This window comes from Microcaecilia unicolor, chromosome 1, assembly GCF_901765095.1.
Source record: "Microcaecilia unicolor chromosome 1, aMicUni1.1, whole genome shotgun sequence".
In the NCBI taxonomy this organism is placed as follows: Eukaryota; Metazoa; Chordata; class Amphibia; order Gymnophiona; family Siphonopidae; genus Microcaecilia; species Microcaecilia unicolor.
The window spans coordinates 768,905,040-768,918,459 of NC_044031.1; the positions used below are offsets into that span (position 1 = coordinate 768,905,040).

The following is a 13,420-nucleotide window of genomic DNA, read 5'->3' on the forward strand; positions in this document are numbered from 1 at the left end:
GGAAGTTCTCGTTTACTTTAAGGATCTTAGTCTCCTTCGCCCGACAAGCCGAAATCCTCTTCAAATCACAATGTTAATCTTGCAGCTCTCGTAGGTCCTCTTTTTGGGCTGTTTTCTTCTGGTGTCCTTTAAGTTTTCCTCTTAAACCACTGTTTTATAGTACCCATAGCTTTTCTATAAAGTTTTCCTATTCAAGCAGGGTTCCTAGTAGGTATTGCAGCAAGTAGGGCTATGGGTGGAGTACTTCTACAGTTGGTTACTCCTTTTCGGCCTACTCTAGTTTCATGGTTTCACCTTTTCTGATCGGTCTTTTGTTCTTGGGTTTGTCTTTCTAGACAGTAGGCGTAAGGGTTTGGTTGTTTCTACCCGCTCTATCTCGACGGATTAAGGAAATGAGAACTTCTATTTCTCTTCTCACTGAGAAATCTCACTGAGAAGGCAGTTTCACAGAGTATAACAACATATTCTCCGAGGACAAGCAGGCTGCTTGTTCTCACGACTGGGTGACGTCCGCGGCAGCCCCCACCAACCGGAAAGAAGCTTCGCGGGACGGTCGGCACGCAGGGCACGCCCACCGCGCATGTGCGGCCGTCTTCCCGCCCGTGCGCGACCGCTCCCGCCAGTTCTTTTTTTTCCGCGCCTGGAGAGAGTCGTGCCTTGCCGCTCTCTCTGTTCAGCCGCCAGATTGTTCGATCGCGTGTACGCTGATCGTGCTTTTTTCTAACGGTTTTCGTTACCTCCCGGTTTCTTTTTACTAAAAAAAAAAAAAAAAAGAAACCCTGCGCGTGTGGGGCACGCGCTCCCTTTTTTCCCTCGCTTCCAGCGGGGCCGCCGCGTTGCGGCCTAGTGGCCGCACGGTCGTTTTGCTTTTTCGTGGTGTGATTTCAGCCACCATTGACGACTTTGACTTCGCCGACGCGATTTTTCCGTCGATGTCCTCGAAGGTCCCGAGTGGATTTAAAAAGTGTGGTCGCTGCGGCCGGCCGATCTCGCAGACCGACACCCACGCTTGGTGCCTCCAGTGCCTCGGGCCGGAGCACAATCTCAAGTCGTGTGCTTTGTGTCTCGGTCTCCGGAAACGGACTCAGGTTGCGAGGCAAGTTCTACGGGACTGTCTTTTTGGAACTTGCGCCGGCCCCTCGACGTCGACCTCGAAGGCATCGGTATCGACGCCCGGTCCTTCGGTACCGGTATCGATGCCCGAGACATCGGCACCGATGGCAGCGACCCCAGGAGAACAGGTCCCGTCGGCCCGCCGGTCCTCCGATGAGAGTGGGGGTGAGAGGCCGCGTGGGCAGTCGGCCCCGGTCACTCCCTCAGCTCGTGGGCCACGGGACCGAACCCTGTCTGACCCGGTACCTCGAGACCGAGGGGGATCGACCTCCTCCTCCTCCATGCCCTCCGGCGCCGGTGACGGGCATCGGAAAAAAGACAAGAAGCGTCGTCACCGGTCGCCCTCGGTGCAGCCCGATGTCGGAGAGGAGGCGACGCCGAAGCGTCACCGTCGAGAGGAGCGGTCTCCGTCGGTTGTGGAGGTACTGACGCGTCGGGGTTCCGGCACCTCGGTGCCGTCTCCTGGCTCCCAGCAGCTTCTGGCACCGACACCCCTACCGGCCCCACCGCCTTTCCCGGCAGCGGGCCTGGACGAGTGCCTCAGAGCCATCCTTCCGGGGATCCTGGAAGGGCTGATGTGCCAGGCTGTGCCGGCGCCGGGGGTGCTTGCGCCCTCGGCGCCGATGACTGTGGCGCCGGCGAGCTCTAGCCCGGCGCCGGGGCCGTCGACACCGCCGCCGCTTGCGGTGCCGGTCTCGACCGCCACGCAGGTGGAGTCCCCGTCGATGGAGGAAGCTCCGTCCCCGCCGGCGCGGGAGTCCACCGCTCGACGACACCGAGACCCTGGTGCCTCGACGTCGAGCCGGGCCCGGTTCAGGACTCAGCTACATGAGCTTATGTCCGACACCGAGGATGAGGACTCGTGGGGGGAAGAGGAGGACCCTAGATATTTCTCCTCAGAGGAGTCTACGGGCCTTCCCTCGGACCCCATGCCTTCACCGGAGAGGAAACTCTCACCTCCCGAGAGTCTCTCTTTTGCCTCCTTTGTGCGGGATATGTCTATCAGCATTCCCTTCCCCGTGGTCTCTGTGGAAGAGCCGAGGGCCGAGATGCTCGAGGTCCTCGACTATCCATCACCACCTAGAGAATCCTCCACGGTGCCGCTGCACAATGTCCTAAAGGAGACGCTGCTTCGGAACTGGGTGCGACCATTAACTAACCCCACCATTCCCAAGAAAGCAGAGTCCCAGTACAGGATCCACTCTGACCCAGAGCTAATGCGGCCACAATTGCCCCATGACTCGGCGGTCGTGGATTCTGCTCTCAAGAGGGCACGGAGTTCGAGGGATACCGCCTCGGCGCCCCCGGGGCGGGAGTCTCGCACTCTGGACTCGTTTGGGAGGAAGGCCTACCAATCCTCCATGCTCGTGACCCGCATCCAATCATACCTGCTCTATATGAGCATTCACATGCGGACCTATGTGCAACAACTGGCGGACCTGGTCGAGAAGCTCCCGCCGGAGCAGTCCAGGCCTTATCAGGAGGTGGTCAGGCAGCTGAAGGCGTGCAGAAAGTTCCTGTCCAGGGGTATTTATGACACCTGTGACGTGGCATCTCGTGCTGCGGTCCAAGGTATAGTGATGCGCAGGCTCTCATGGCTGCGCGCCTCTGACCTGGACAACCGCACCCAGCAGAGACTGGCCGACGTCCCTTGCCGGGGGGATAACATTTTTGGTGAGAAGGTCGAGCAGATGGTGGACCAACTGCATCAGCGGGAAACCGCTCTCGACAAGCTCTCCCACCGGGCGCCTTCAGCATCCACCTCCACAGGTGGACGTTTTTCCCGGGCCCGGCAGGCTGCACCCTATTCTTTTGCGAAGCGTAGGTACAACCAGCCGGCCCGAAGGCCTCGTCAGGCACAGGGACAGCCCCAGCGCGCTCGTTCTCGTCAACAGCGTGCGCCTAAGCAGCCCCCTGCGCCTCCACAGCAAAAGCCGGGGACGGGCTTTTGACTGGATCCATGGGAACATAGCCGCCCTACAAGTGTCCGTACCGGACGATCTGCCGGTCGGAGGGAGGTTAAAATTTTTTCACCAAAGGTGGCCTCTCATAACCTCCGACCAGTGGGTTCTCCAAATAGTGCGGTGCGGATACGCCCTGAATTTGGCTTCCCTGCCTCCAAATTGCCCTCCGGGAGCTCAGTCTTTCAGCTCCCGCCACAAGCAGGTACTTGCAGAGGAACTCTCCGCCCTTCTCAGCGCCAATGCGGTCGAGCCCGTACCACCCGGGCAGGAAAGGCAGGGATTCTATTCCAGGTACTTCCTTGTGAAAAAGAAAACAGGGGGGATGCGTCCCATCCTAGACCTGAGAGGCCTGAACAAATTCCTGGTCAAAGAAAAGTTCAGGATGCTTTCCTTGGGCACCCTTCTGCCAATGATTCAGAAAAACGATTGGCTATGTTCCCTGGATTTAAAGGACGCATATACTCACATACCGATACTGCCAGCTCACAGACAGTATCTCAGATTCCGCCTGGGCGCACGGCACTTTCAGTATTGTGTGCTGCCCTTTGGGCTCGCCTCTGCCCCACGAGTGTTTACCAAGTGCCTCGTGGTGGTAGCGGCCTACCTACGCAAGCTGGGAGTGCACGTGTTCCCATATCTCGACGATTGGCTGGTCAAGAACACCTCGGAGGCAGGAGCCCTCCGGTCCATGCAGTGCACTATTCAACTTCTGGAGCTGCTGGGGTTTGTGATAAATTACCCAAAGTCCCATCTCCAGCCAACCCAGTCTCTGGAATTCATAGGAGCTCTGCTGAATACCCAGACGGCTCAGGCCTACCTTCCCGAAGCGAGGGCCACCAATCTCCTGGCCCTGGCCTCGCAGACCAGAGTGTCTCAGCGGATCACAGCTCGGCAGATGTTGAGACTTCTGGGTCATATGGCCTCCACAGTTCATGTGACTCCCATGGCTCGTCTTCACATGAGATCTGCTCAATGGACCCTAGCTTCCCAGTGGTTCCAAGCCACCGGGAATCTAGAAGATGTCATCCGCCTCTCCACCAGTTGCCGCACTTCACTGCTCTGGTGGACCATCCGGACCAATTTGACACTGGGACGTCCATTTCAAATTCCGCAGCCCACGAAAGTGCTGACGACGGATGCCTCTCGCCTGGGGTAGGGAGCTCATGTCGATGGGCTTCACACCCAGGGTCTGTGGTCCCTCCAGGAAAAGGATCTGCAGATCAACCTCCTGGAGCTCCGAGCGATCTGGAACGCACTGAAGGCTTTCAGAGATCGGCTGTCCTGCCAAATTATCCAAATTCGGACAGACAATCAGGTTGCAATGTATTACGTCAACAAGCAGGGGGGCACCGGATCTCGCCCCCTGTGTCAGGAGGCCGTCGGGATGTGGCGTTGGGCGTGTCGGTTCGGCATGCTCCTCCAAGCCACGTACCTGGCAGGCATAAACAACAGTCTGGCCGACAGACTGAGCAGAGTCATGCAACCGCACGAATGGTCGCTCCATGCCAGAGTGGTACGCAAGATCTTCCGAGAGTGGGCCACCCCCTCAGTGGACCTTTTCGCCTCTCAGACCAACCACAAGCTGCCTCAGTTCTGTTCCAGACTTCAGGCACACGGCAGGCTAGCGTCGGATGCTTTTCTCCTCCATTGGGGGACCGGCCTCCTGTATGCTTATCCTCCCATACCTTTGGTGGGGAAGACCTTACTGAAGCTCAAGCAAGACCGCGGCACCATGATTCTGATAGCGCCCTTTTGGCCCCGTCAGATCTGGTTCCCTCTTCTTCTGGAGTTGTCCTCCGAGGAACCGTGGAGATTGGAGTGTTTTCCGACTCTCATCTCGCAGAACGACGGAGCGTTGCTGCACCCCAACCTTCAGTCCCTGGCTCTCACGGCCTGGATGTTGAGGGCGTAGACTTCACTGCGTTGGGTCTGTCTGAGGGTGTCTCCCGGGTCTTGCTTGCCTCTAGGAAGGATTCCACTAAAAAGAGTTACTTTTTCAAGTGGAGGAGGTTTGTCGTGTGGTGTGAGAGCAAGGCCCTAGAACCTCGTTCTTGCCCTGCACAGAACCTGCTTGAATACCTTCTGCACTTATCAGAGTCTGGCCTCAAGACCAACTCAGTAAGGAATCACCTTAGTGCGATTAGTGCTTACCATTATCGTGTGGAAGGTAAAGCCATCTCTGGAGAGCCTTTAGTCGTTCGATTCATGAGAGGCTTGCTTTTGTCAAAGCCCCCTATCAAGCCTCCTACTGTGTCATGGGATCTCAACGTCGTCCTCACCCAGTTGATGAAACCTCCTTTTGAGCCACTGAATACCTGCCATCTGAAGTACTTGACCTGGAAGGTCATTTTCTTGGTGGCAGTTACTTCAGCTCGTAGGGTCAGTGAGCTTCAAGCCCTAGTAGCTCATGCTCCATATACCAAATTTCATCACAACAGAGTAGTGCTCCGCACCCACCCAAAGTTCCTGCCAAAGGTGGTGTCGGAGTTCCATCTTAACCAGTCAATTGTCTTGCCAACATTCTTCCCCAGGCCGCATTCCCGCCCTGCTGAACGTCAGTTGCACACATTGGACTGCAAGAGAGCATTGGCCTTCTACTTGGAGCGGACACAGCCCAACAGACAGTCCGCCCAATTGTTTGTTTCTTTCGACCCTAACAGGCTAGGGGTCGCTGTCGGGAAACGCACCATCTCCAATTGGCTAGCAGATTGCATTTCCTTCACTTACGCCCAGGCTGGGCTGACTCTTGAGGGTCATGTCACGGCTCATAGTGTCAGCGCCATGGCAGCGTCGGTGGCCCACTTGAAGTCAGCCACTATTGAAGAGATCTGCAAGGCTGCGACGTGGTCATCTGTCCACACATTCACATCTCATTACTGCCTCCAGCAGGATACCCGACGCGACAGTCGGTTCGGGCAGTCGGTGCTGCAGAATCTGTTTGGGGTGTAAATCCAACTCCACCCTCCAGGACCCGAATTTATTCTGGTCAGGCTGCACTCTCAGTTAGTTGTTCTTCGTAGGTCAATTTCTGTTGTACCCTCGCCGTTGCGAGGTTCAATTGACCTGGGTTATTGTTTTGAGTGAGCCTGAGAGCTAGGGATACCCCAGTCGTGAGAACAAGCAGCCTGCTTGTCATCGGAGAAAGTGAATGATACATACCTGTAGCAGGTGTTCTCCGAGGACAGCAGGCTGATTGTTCTCACCTACCCTCCCTCCTCCCCTTTGGAGTTGTGTGTTTCATCTTTTGCTAGTCATTCAACTGGCGGGAGCGGTCGCGCACGGGCGGGAAGACGGCCGCGCATGCGCGGTGGGCGTGCCCTGCGTGCTGACCGTCCCGCGAAGCTTCTTTCCGGTTGGTGGGGGCTGCCGCGGACGTCACCCAGTCGTGAGAACAATCAGCCTGCTGTCCTCGGAGAACACCTGCTACAGGTATGTATCATTCACTTTCCACAACTTCAGAAGCGGGCTGTATTCTTACTACAGCGCTTTTTGATGCTCTCGATGCTAATTGGTAAGGTGGCAACCTGGTCTTACCTTCATTCTTTCGCTAATTGAGACACGCCGCATGTTAGTTCTCGACAGGAGGCGGCCTATACAGCATGGATATTTCTATGTAGTTTTCATAGGGTCCCTCCCTTCAGATTACTGCTTTGGTACTTCCCATCAGTCCAATCCTGGTCCGGTCCGGAGGGACGCTAAGGAAGGAGAAATTAGATCTTACCTGCTAATTTGCTTTCCTTTAGTCCCTCCGGACCGGACCAGGCCCCTCCCATGTTCTCTCAACTCTTTAGATTCTTTTATTAGGTTTGGACGTGTCTTAGTTCCTTTACCACATGTGGAATGCTTTACAAAAAAAAAAAAAAAACCTTTGCGTGGTCCATACCACTTTTCTGGTGGTTGCTGGCGAGCTCAGTTACTGGAATATATATAAAACCTTAAATTTGCCATACCACTTCTCTGGTGAGAGTTGCTGGGGAGCTCGGTTGCTGGAATATATATATAACTTTAAGTGAGTCATATCACTTCTCTGACAGTTGCTGGTGGGCTCAACTGCTGGAATATATAGAAGACCTTAAGTGAGTCATACCACTTTTCTGGTGAGAGTTGCTGGTGAGCTCTAATATGAATGGGCCATGCCACTTCTCTGGTGAGAGTTGTGGGCGAATTCTGATACAAATGGGCCATACCACTTCTCTGGTGAGGGTTGCTGGTGAGCTCTGATATGAATGGGCCATGCCACTTCTCTGGTGAGAGTTGTTGGCGAGCTCTGATACAAATGGGCCATACCACTTCTCTGGTGAGAGTTGCTGGTGAGCTCTAGTACTCGGCTTCGCCGACGAATTTGTGGCTGCTAGAATTCCATACGGCACAGAAGGTCTTTCTTTCTTTCCTGCTTTGTTATTCAGATACTGAGGCTAAGGTCACATGGCCAGGGCTCCTATTGGCTCTCTAGAGTCAGAGTTTTTTTCTCAGTCTCCACCTGCTGGTAGGCGAGCACAACCCATCAGTCCAATTCTGGTCCGGTCCGGAGGGACTAAAGGAAAGCAAATTAGCAGGTAAGATCTAATTTCTCCTTTATCCTCTTGGCTCTGTCTCTGTAGGCATCTGTTTGCAGGGGCCTTTTGGCTAGAACATGTTATTGGTGGACTGAGAGGATGTTCGATGCTCCTTCTCAGGCCTTGGTTGATGAGGTCACAAAGGTTTAGATGGGCTCCTCCTTCCTAGCAGAATCCTTCTGTGTTCTCTTGAGAGCTTTGGTGAAGAATATGATCCTGGTAGTAACTGCTTAGAGAGCTCTCTGGCTCTATGAATTGGCGATGGACATAGCTTTTAAGTTTAAGCTCTGAACACTTCCTTTCTGAGGCTCTATATGCTTTTTGGAAAGGAGCTGGATAAGTTGATGAAAAGTTTGAGAGAAGCCAAAATTCCCAGGCTGGCAGAGGACAAGCCCTAGGGGTTGATCAGGGGCACATTGGCTCGGATTAGATTTAGAGATTATTGCCATTAGCATCCTGGTAGGATTGCCGGAGGTTTTAGTTATAGTTTTAAGTTTGCTATACTGCCATTAACTAACTCACAGATCACAGTGGTGTGCAATTCTAAAACAGAAGAAAGGAACTACAATATTAATAGATCCGATTCAAAGAACTCAGTCACTCAAGAAAGAAGGGGGGATGGGGGAAGGGAGGGGAGAGAGGAAGTTGTAGGAACAAAGGTGGAAGATAAATGAAGCCTCAAGTGGTCTCAAATGCTGACATTCTATGAACTGTTAGATGCAAATGATGAACAAACTATGCCGCAGCTTATTGAGACACTGGAGAAACACCAACGCACCCGCCAGATGTTAATGGATGAGTTCAAGAAGAACTGTAATGTTATATACTTATATGCATTGCGAGGGGGCGGGGGGTATATATAAACTGCCTTCTCTGAGGACAAGCAGGCTCCAATATTTTCACAAGTGGGTGACGCCGATCCGCATCGCGTGGTCTGGCATATTTGCCAAATTAAAAAAGTAGAGCTTTGTGGAGTACGATTTCCTTCCCGTCCATCGCGCTAACGCGGTCTCTTCAGTTCTTTTCTTTCCGCATGAGGAGAAGGTGCATTTTGTTAACTTCTCCTCACACACCAGGTTCAAAAGAGCTTTGTGTGCCTTTCGTTATTTTTTTTTCCCTCAATTTTTTCTTGTGGTTTGCTTATTTTCTTCTTTTAAGCCCGTCCTTTATAGGGAGGCAAGATGGCGGCCGACTAAGACGTGAGTGAAGCAGCTCCAGACTTACCTCTTTTCTGATCAGAAAAAACTAATTCTCCGAGGACAAGCAGGCTGCTTGTTCTCACTGATGGGTTGACGTCCTCGACACCCCCCTCCATCGGAAAGTTTACTAGCAAAGGCCTTTGCTAGTCCTCGCGCGCCCATGCGCACCGCGCATGCGCGGCCGTCTTCCCGCCCGAAACCGGCTCGAGCCGGCCAGTCTTCTTTCGTCCGCGCTCGGTACGGTCGTGTTACGCCGTTCGTGCCCCAGAGAGTCGACCTCGCGCGTCCTTTTCGACGTGTTTTTTTCCTTGTTTTTCTTTTAAAAAGTTCGGGAAGCGCTCCGGAAGTGTTCCGGAAGACCCTTTCGGGTTTTCTGCCCTTCCCGTAATTTTCACAGCTTTTGCCCCGTAAGTTTCGTTGTCGGGATAGGGCTAGTTTGGCCTCGGTCGAGATTTTTCTCCCTTTAAATTTTGGTGCTTCAATTTTCGCCATTTCGGCCTTTGATTTCGCCGGCGTGATTTTTCCGCCCATGACATCGAAGCCTTCCAGCGGCTTCAAGAAGTGCACCCAGTGCGCCCGGGTAATCTCGCTCACTGATAGGCACTCTGCGTGTCTTCAGTGTCTAGGGGCCCAGCACCGCCCTCAGAACTGCAGTCTGTGTTCCCTGTTACAAAGGCGGACTCAGGTAGCGAGATTAGCCCAGTGGAACGTTTTGTTCTCGGGCTCTTCGTCGACATCGGCACCGGAGGCATCGAGTGCATCGACGTCGTCAGCGTCCGGACCATCTTCCTTGGCTGCCGCTCCATCGACTACATCGAGGCATCGGACCTCTGCATCGGCGCCGAGGCATCGGGCGACTGCATCGACGTCGGTGGTACCGAGACTTCGTCTGCTGATGTCGTCGGACGGAGGTGCATCGTCAGGAGTGCAGGTGAGGGCTGTCCATTCCCCTGCTGGTGGCGGTGAGCCTTCGGGTGGGTCTCCTCCTACCCTGAGGGCTCCTGCGGTACAGCCCCCCCGGGATCGACCCTCTTGGGTCTCGGCCCCGAGGAAGCGACGGATGGATTCTACGTCCTCCTCGTCGGTGCCGGGGAGCTCCGGTGACATGCTTCGGAAGAAGTCGAAGAAGCATCGACACCGGTCTCCTCCCCGTGTCGGCACCGAGAGCTCTGGGTTGCCGAGGGATTCGCACCCAGCAGGCATCGGCACCGAGAGGACCGCTCACCCTCTGTTCAGGAGGTGTCGATGCGCTCCACTCTGGACAGCCCGGAACAGCCTCCTCGCCCGGAACAGGTTCTGACGTCGACGCCTGCATCGACCTCTCAGCCTTTTTCTGCAGCCACTCTGAACGAGAGCCTCCGGGCCGTCCTCCCAGAGATTCTGGGAGAGCTGTTGCGCCCTACCCCTCCGGTACCGGCGGTGCTTGCGCCTCCGGTACCGTCGAGCGTGGCGCCGGCTGGTCCATCGCCCAGGTTGAGGTCCCCGACGTCGGTACCGCGTGCGGTGCCGACCGCGGCCACCTCCCAGGAAGGCTCCCCGACTACGTCGGCGGAGGGAGCTTCGCCGATGCGGGCGAGGGAGTCTACCTCTCGACGCCCCCATCGTGGACGTGGCTCCACGGAGTCGAGCCGGGCGAGGTTGCAGACACAGGTCCGTGAACTTGTCTGACACCGAGGGTGAGGCCTCGTGGGAGGACGAAGAAGACCCCAGATATTTCTCTGACGAGGAGTCTGAGGGTCTTCCTTCTGATCCCACTCCCTCTCCTGAAAGGCAGCTTTCTCCTCCTGAGAGTCTGTCTTTCGCTTCCTTTGTCCGGGAGATGTCTACGGCCATCCCCTTCCCGGTGGTTGTGGAGGACGAGCCCAGGGCTGAAATGTTTGAGCTCCTGGACTATCCTTCTCCACCTAAGGAAGCGTCCACTGTTCCCTTGCATCATGTCCTGAAAAAGACATTGCTTGCGAACTGGACCAAGCCATTAAGTAATCCCCACATTCCCAAGAAGATCGAGTCCCAGTACCGGATCCATGGGGACCCAGAGCTGATGCGCACTCAGTTGCCTCATGACTCTGGAGTTGTGGATTTGGCCCTAAAGAAGGCTGAGTTCTAGGGAGCATGCTTCGGCGCCCCCGGGCAAAGACCCTAGAACCTTAGACTCCTTTGGGAGGAAGGCCTACCATTCTTCTATGCTCGTGGCCAAGATCCAGTCTTACCAGCTCTACACGAGCATACACATGCGGAACAATGTGCGGCAGTTGGCGGGCTTGGTTGATGCTCTTCCCCCTGAGCAAGCCAAGCCTTTTCAGGAGGTGGTCAGGCAGCTGAAGGCCTGCAGAAAATTCCTGGCCAGAGGAGTTTATGACACTTTTGATGTTGCGTCCAGGGCCGCTGCTCAAGGTGTGGTGATGCGCAGGCTCTCATGGCTGCGTGCCGCCGACCTGGAGAATAGACTCCAGCAGCGGATTGCGGACTCGCCGTGCGGACAACATTTTTGGGGAAAAAGTCGAGCAGGTGGTAGAGTCTCTCCACCAGCGGGACACCGCATTCGACAAGTTCTCCCGCCGGCAGCCTTCAGCATCTACCTCTACAGGTAGAAGATTTTTCGGGGGAAGGAAGACTGGTCCCTATGCTTCTGGTAAGCGTAGGTACAATCCTCCTTCCCGACAGCCTGCGGCCCAGGCTAAGCCCCAGCGCGCTCGCTCTCGTCAGCAGCGTGCGCCTCAGCAAGGCCCCGCGGCTCCCCAGCAAAAGCAAGGGGCGAGCTTTTGACTGGCTCCAGCAGGGCATAGCCGACATCCCAGTGTCAGTGCCGGGCGACCTGCCGGTCGGGGGGAGGTTGATAGCTTTTCACCAAAGGTGGCCTCTCATAACCTCCGATCAGTGGGTTCTGCAAATAGTCCGGCAAGGATACACCCTCAATTTGGCCTCAAAACCTCCAAATTGTCCACCGGGAGCTCAGTCTTACAGCTTCCAGCACAAGCAGGTACTTGCAGAGGAACTCTCCGCCCTTCTCAGCGCCAATGCGGTCGAGCCCGTGCCATCCGGGCAGGAAGGGCTGGGATTCTATTCCAGGTACTTCCTTGTGGAAAAGAAAACAGGGGGGATGCGTCCCATCCTAGACCTAAGGGCCCTGAACAAATATCTCGTAAAAGAAAAGTTCAGGATGCTTTCCCTGGGCACCCTCCTCCCCATGATTCAGCAAAACGATTGGCTATGCTCTCTGGACTTGAAGGATGCCTACACTCACATCCCGATACTGCCAGCTCACAGGCAGTATCTGCGATTTCAGCTGGGCACACGCCACTTCCAGTACTGTGTGCTACCCTTTGGGCTCGCCTCTGCGCCCAGGGTGTTCACAAAGTGCTTGGCTGTAGTAGCAGCGGCACTTCGCAGGCTGGGGGTGCACGTGTTCCCATATCTCGACGATTGGCTGGTGAAGAACACATCCGAGGCAGGAGCCCTGCAGTCCATGCAGATGACTATTCGCCTCCTGGAGCTACTGGGGTTTGTGATAAATTATCCAAAGTCCCATCTTCTCCCAGTGCAGAAACTCGAATTCATAGGAGCTCTGCTGGATTCTCGGACGGCTCGCGCCTATCTCCCAGAGTCGAGAGCCAACAACTTGTTGTCCCTCGTCTCGCGGGTGCGAGCGTCACAGCAGATCACAGCTCGGCAGATGTTGAGATTGCTGGGCCACATGGCCTCCACAGTTCATGTGACTCCCATGGCCCGCCTTCACATGAGATCTGCTCAATGGACCCTAGCCTCCCAGTGGTATCAGGCCGCCGGGGGTCTAGAGGACGTGATCCACCTGTCCACGAGTTTTCTCAAATCCCTATATTGGTGGACGATTTGCTCCAATTTGACTCTGGGACGTCCCTTCCAAATTCCTCAGCCACAAAAGGTGCTGACCACGGATGCGTCCCTCCTGGGATGGGGAGCTCATGTCGATGGGCTTCACACCCAAGGAAGCTGGTCCCTCCAGGAACGCGATCTGCAGATCAATCTTCTGGAGTTACGAGCGATCTGGAACGCTCTGAAGGCTTTCAGAGATCGGCTGTCCCACCAAATTATCCAAATTCAGACAGACAACCAGGTTGCCATGTACTATGTCAACAAGCAGGGGGGCACCGGATCTCGCCCCCTGTGTCAGGAAGCCGTCAGCATGTGGCTCTGGGCTCGCCGTCACGACATGGTGCTCCAAGCCACATATCTGGCAGGCGTAAACAACAGTCTGGCCGACAGGTTGAGCAGGATTATGCAACCTCACGAGTGGTCGCTCAATTCCCGTGTGGTACGACAGATCTTTCAGGTGTGGGGCACCCCCTTGGTAGATCTCTTCGCATCTCGAGTGAACCACAAAGTCCCTCAGTTCTGTTCCAGGCTTCAGGCCCACGGCAGACTGGCATCGGATGCCTTCCTCCTGGACTGGGGGGAGGGTCTGCTGTATGCTTATCCTCCCATACCTCTGGTGGGGAAGACTTTGTTGAAACTCAAGCAAGACCAAGGCACCATGATTCTGATTGCTCCTTTTTGGCCGCGTCAGATCTGGTTCCCTCTTCTTCTGGAGTTGTCCTCCGAAGAACCGTGG

At 55.2% G+C, this 13,420-nt stretch overlaps 1 protein-coding gene across 1 annotated transcript in view; it reads left to right on the forward strand.

Annotated features, from left to right (window-relative positions):
• The first annotated feature begins 8,325 nt into the window (after positions 1-8,325).
• Positions 8,326-13,420, forward strand: part of KIF23 (kinesin family member 23) — a 92,385-nt gene continuing 87,290 nt past the window's right edge. The window contains exon 1 of the mRNA XM_030192861.1: positions 8,326-8,446. Coding sequence (XP_030048721.1) covers positions 8,326-8,446 — 121 coding nt within the window. The remainder of the gene's footprint in view (positions 8,447-13,420) is intronic.